A 1,898-nucleotide genomic window follows, 5' to 3' on the forward strand; every position below is an offset into this window, starting at 1 on the left:
GCCGGTAGTGGTTATGGCACAGTTCGGTAATACAGTAGTAATATTAAAGCATACCTTAGTTAGAAAATACCGGCTAACGTTCGCACAGAACGAATCCTGATGTGATCGCTTACACTGTATTTGTAAGTATCAATTTCGCTGAGGCAATATTTAGCAGTAACGGTATTTTTACACTTTAGTTAAAAAAAAAACTTTTATAAAATAGAGAAAAACTCTAGGTGTTGAAGCTAAAATACGACAAACGTACCCTGGACTTGATGAAAACTGGCTTGTTATGGACATTAGCGCCTAAATACTTTAGTAGAATATAAAACTAAAATATTAATAATATGATTTATTTAAATATAATTCTTAACATTATGATTATCATTTTATTCAGCGTAATCTAATCAAGTTATATTTTTGATGTATACTCCCTCTACATACATTATTGTTGCTTCACATCGAGCCTTACTTTCCAATTTATCGTGTCGCCACTGTTCTAAAAATCTCTCTATTCTAGCGATGAATCTCGTTGTGCTCCTGGTGCAGTGCTTCGCGCTTCTCTCCTCTACTCGTGCCGGGACGATTAACCATGATCAAGTACAACCATTCGCTCAGCCTGTCCCAGTCACGATAGCCGAAAGGGCTGCAGTCAAGTTCAAGCCGCAGCTTTATATTACACAGGGTCGTGTATCGTTTCCAGCTGTAAATGCTGCGGGCGAGACCAGTGGGGGGCTCAAGGTAACAAAAGGCACAGAAGGCTGCTCAGAAGCCCCTCTGGGGTCTCAAGTGTGCGGACGATCGACGTGGTATCAAGACAAATGGGCCATGGTGTTTGCATGGTATTTTCCTAAAAGCTTCTGGGATTTCGACGCAAAGGACCGCCACTACTGGGCGAGTATGGTGCTTTGGCTTGACAATCCAGCACTACATGTAGAAACACCGAAAATCCTTGGTGCATCGTTGTCGCATCAGCTTCAGAAGCGGCAATGGATGGCTACTTTAACGATGGCAGAACGGCGAGATGCGTACTTCAAGCAAACCAACATACCTCCAATGGGTTTTGTAGGTACCCAACAAATTGCCCAAAATCGAATCAGCCGCCGCAGATGGAACTACACCTATGTTGGCGGCTCCAACGTATCCACCAGGATTTCTACCACGTATTGGGACAGCTTTGAGTGGCTGGCGCTAACATTTTCGGAAGTTGATGGCAAATTTCAGGATCTCATCGTGTGGGAACAACTTACGGACGACGCCCGCGCCGCTCTCAATTCTGCTGAATTCGGCGAGTCTAAGGTCCCCCTTAACGACCATAACCTTGAGAATACACTTAAACTTGCGTATCCATTTTTACAATAGAATGGAAAGGCAAATTTAAGAGTTTAGTTTAGCTCGATCTTGCGTGCATTTGTCGGTTTCTTGCTTAAAACAATAAAGGAGGTGTCACAAGAGAAGAAAAAATAGTACTGTAGAGAATCTCGAAATTCTTTTGATGTATGGCATCTCCCAAACAAACAAAAATCTTGCACCGAACTGTTCTCTGGATTATATCCAGAATCCATCCGGTGATACCAATGGACGTGATAATCCAGCGATTTTGTAATCTGTCATACTATTAATAGTATCAGTTTTGTATCCTTTGAGTGCTCAGCTACAACACTTTTATAATAAAGCTTCCTTTGCACAAATAATATTATGCACGTAGGTTGACGAAGATGAAGACAAATTGACATGCTAAACTTGTATGCTATGATACGGTATTGTAACTGTATCAGATATGATAGGTGTAGAGTTTCAGCCAATCAGAGACAGGCTCAGCTTAACATAGATTCAGTATGTAATACAAGAAGGCAGATGTAGGGCGGCCGTGGAACTATCTAGAAGGTTCTAGAAGCCTCCATCCGCCTGAGCTG

The 1,898-nt window shown here is 41.9% G+C and overlaps 1 protein-coding gene across 1 annotated transcript; it reads left to right on the forward strand.

The window, feature by feature from the left end:
• Positions 1 to 504: 504 nt before the first annotated feature.
• PITG_23062 (NPP1-like protein) lies at positions 505 to 1,344 on the forward strand (the record flags this gene model as incomplete). Its single annotated transcript, XM_002898076.1, has 1 exon — positions 505 to 1,344. One exon carries the CDS (start codon positions 505 to 507, stop codon positions 1,342 to 1,344), a length of 840 nt encoding a protein of 279 aa, XP_002898122.1.
• Between the last annotated feature and the right edge of the window lie 554 nt (positions 1,345 to 1,898).

Source organism: Phytophthora infestans, genomic scaffold (genome assembly GCF_000142945.1).
Source record: "Phytophthora infestans T30-4 supercont1.39 genomic scaffold, whole genome shotgun sequence".
Taxonomy (NCBI): domain Eukaryota; phylum Oomycota; class Peronosporomycetes; order Peronosporales; family Peronosporaceae; genus Phytophthora; species Phytophthora infestans.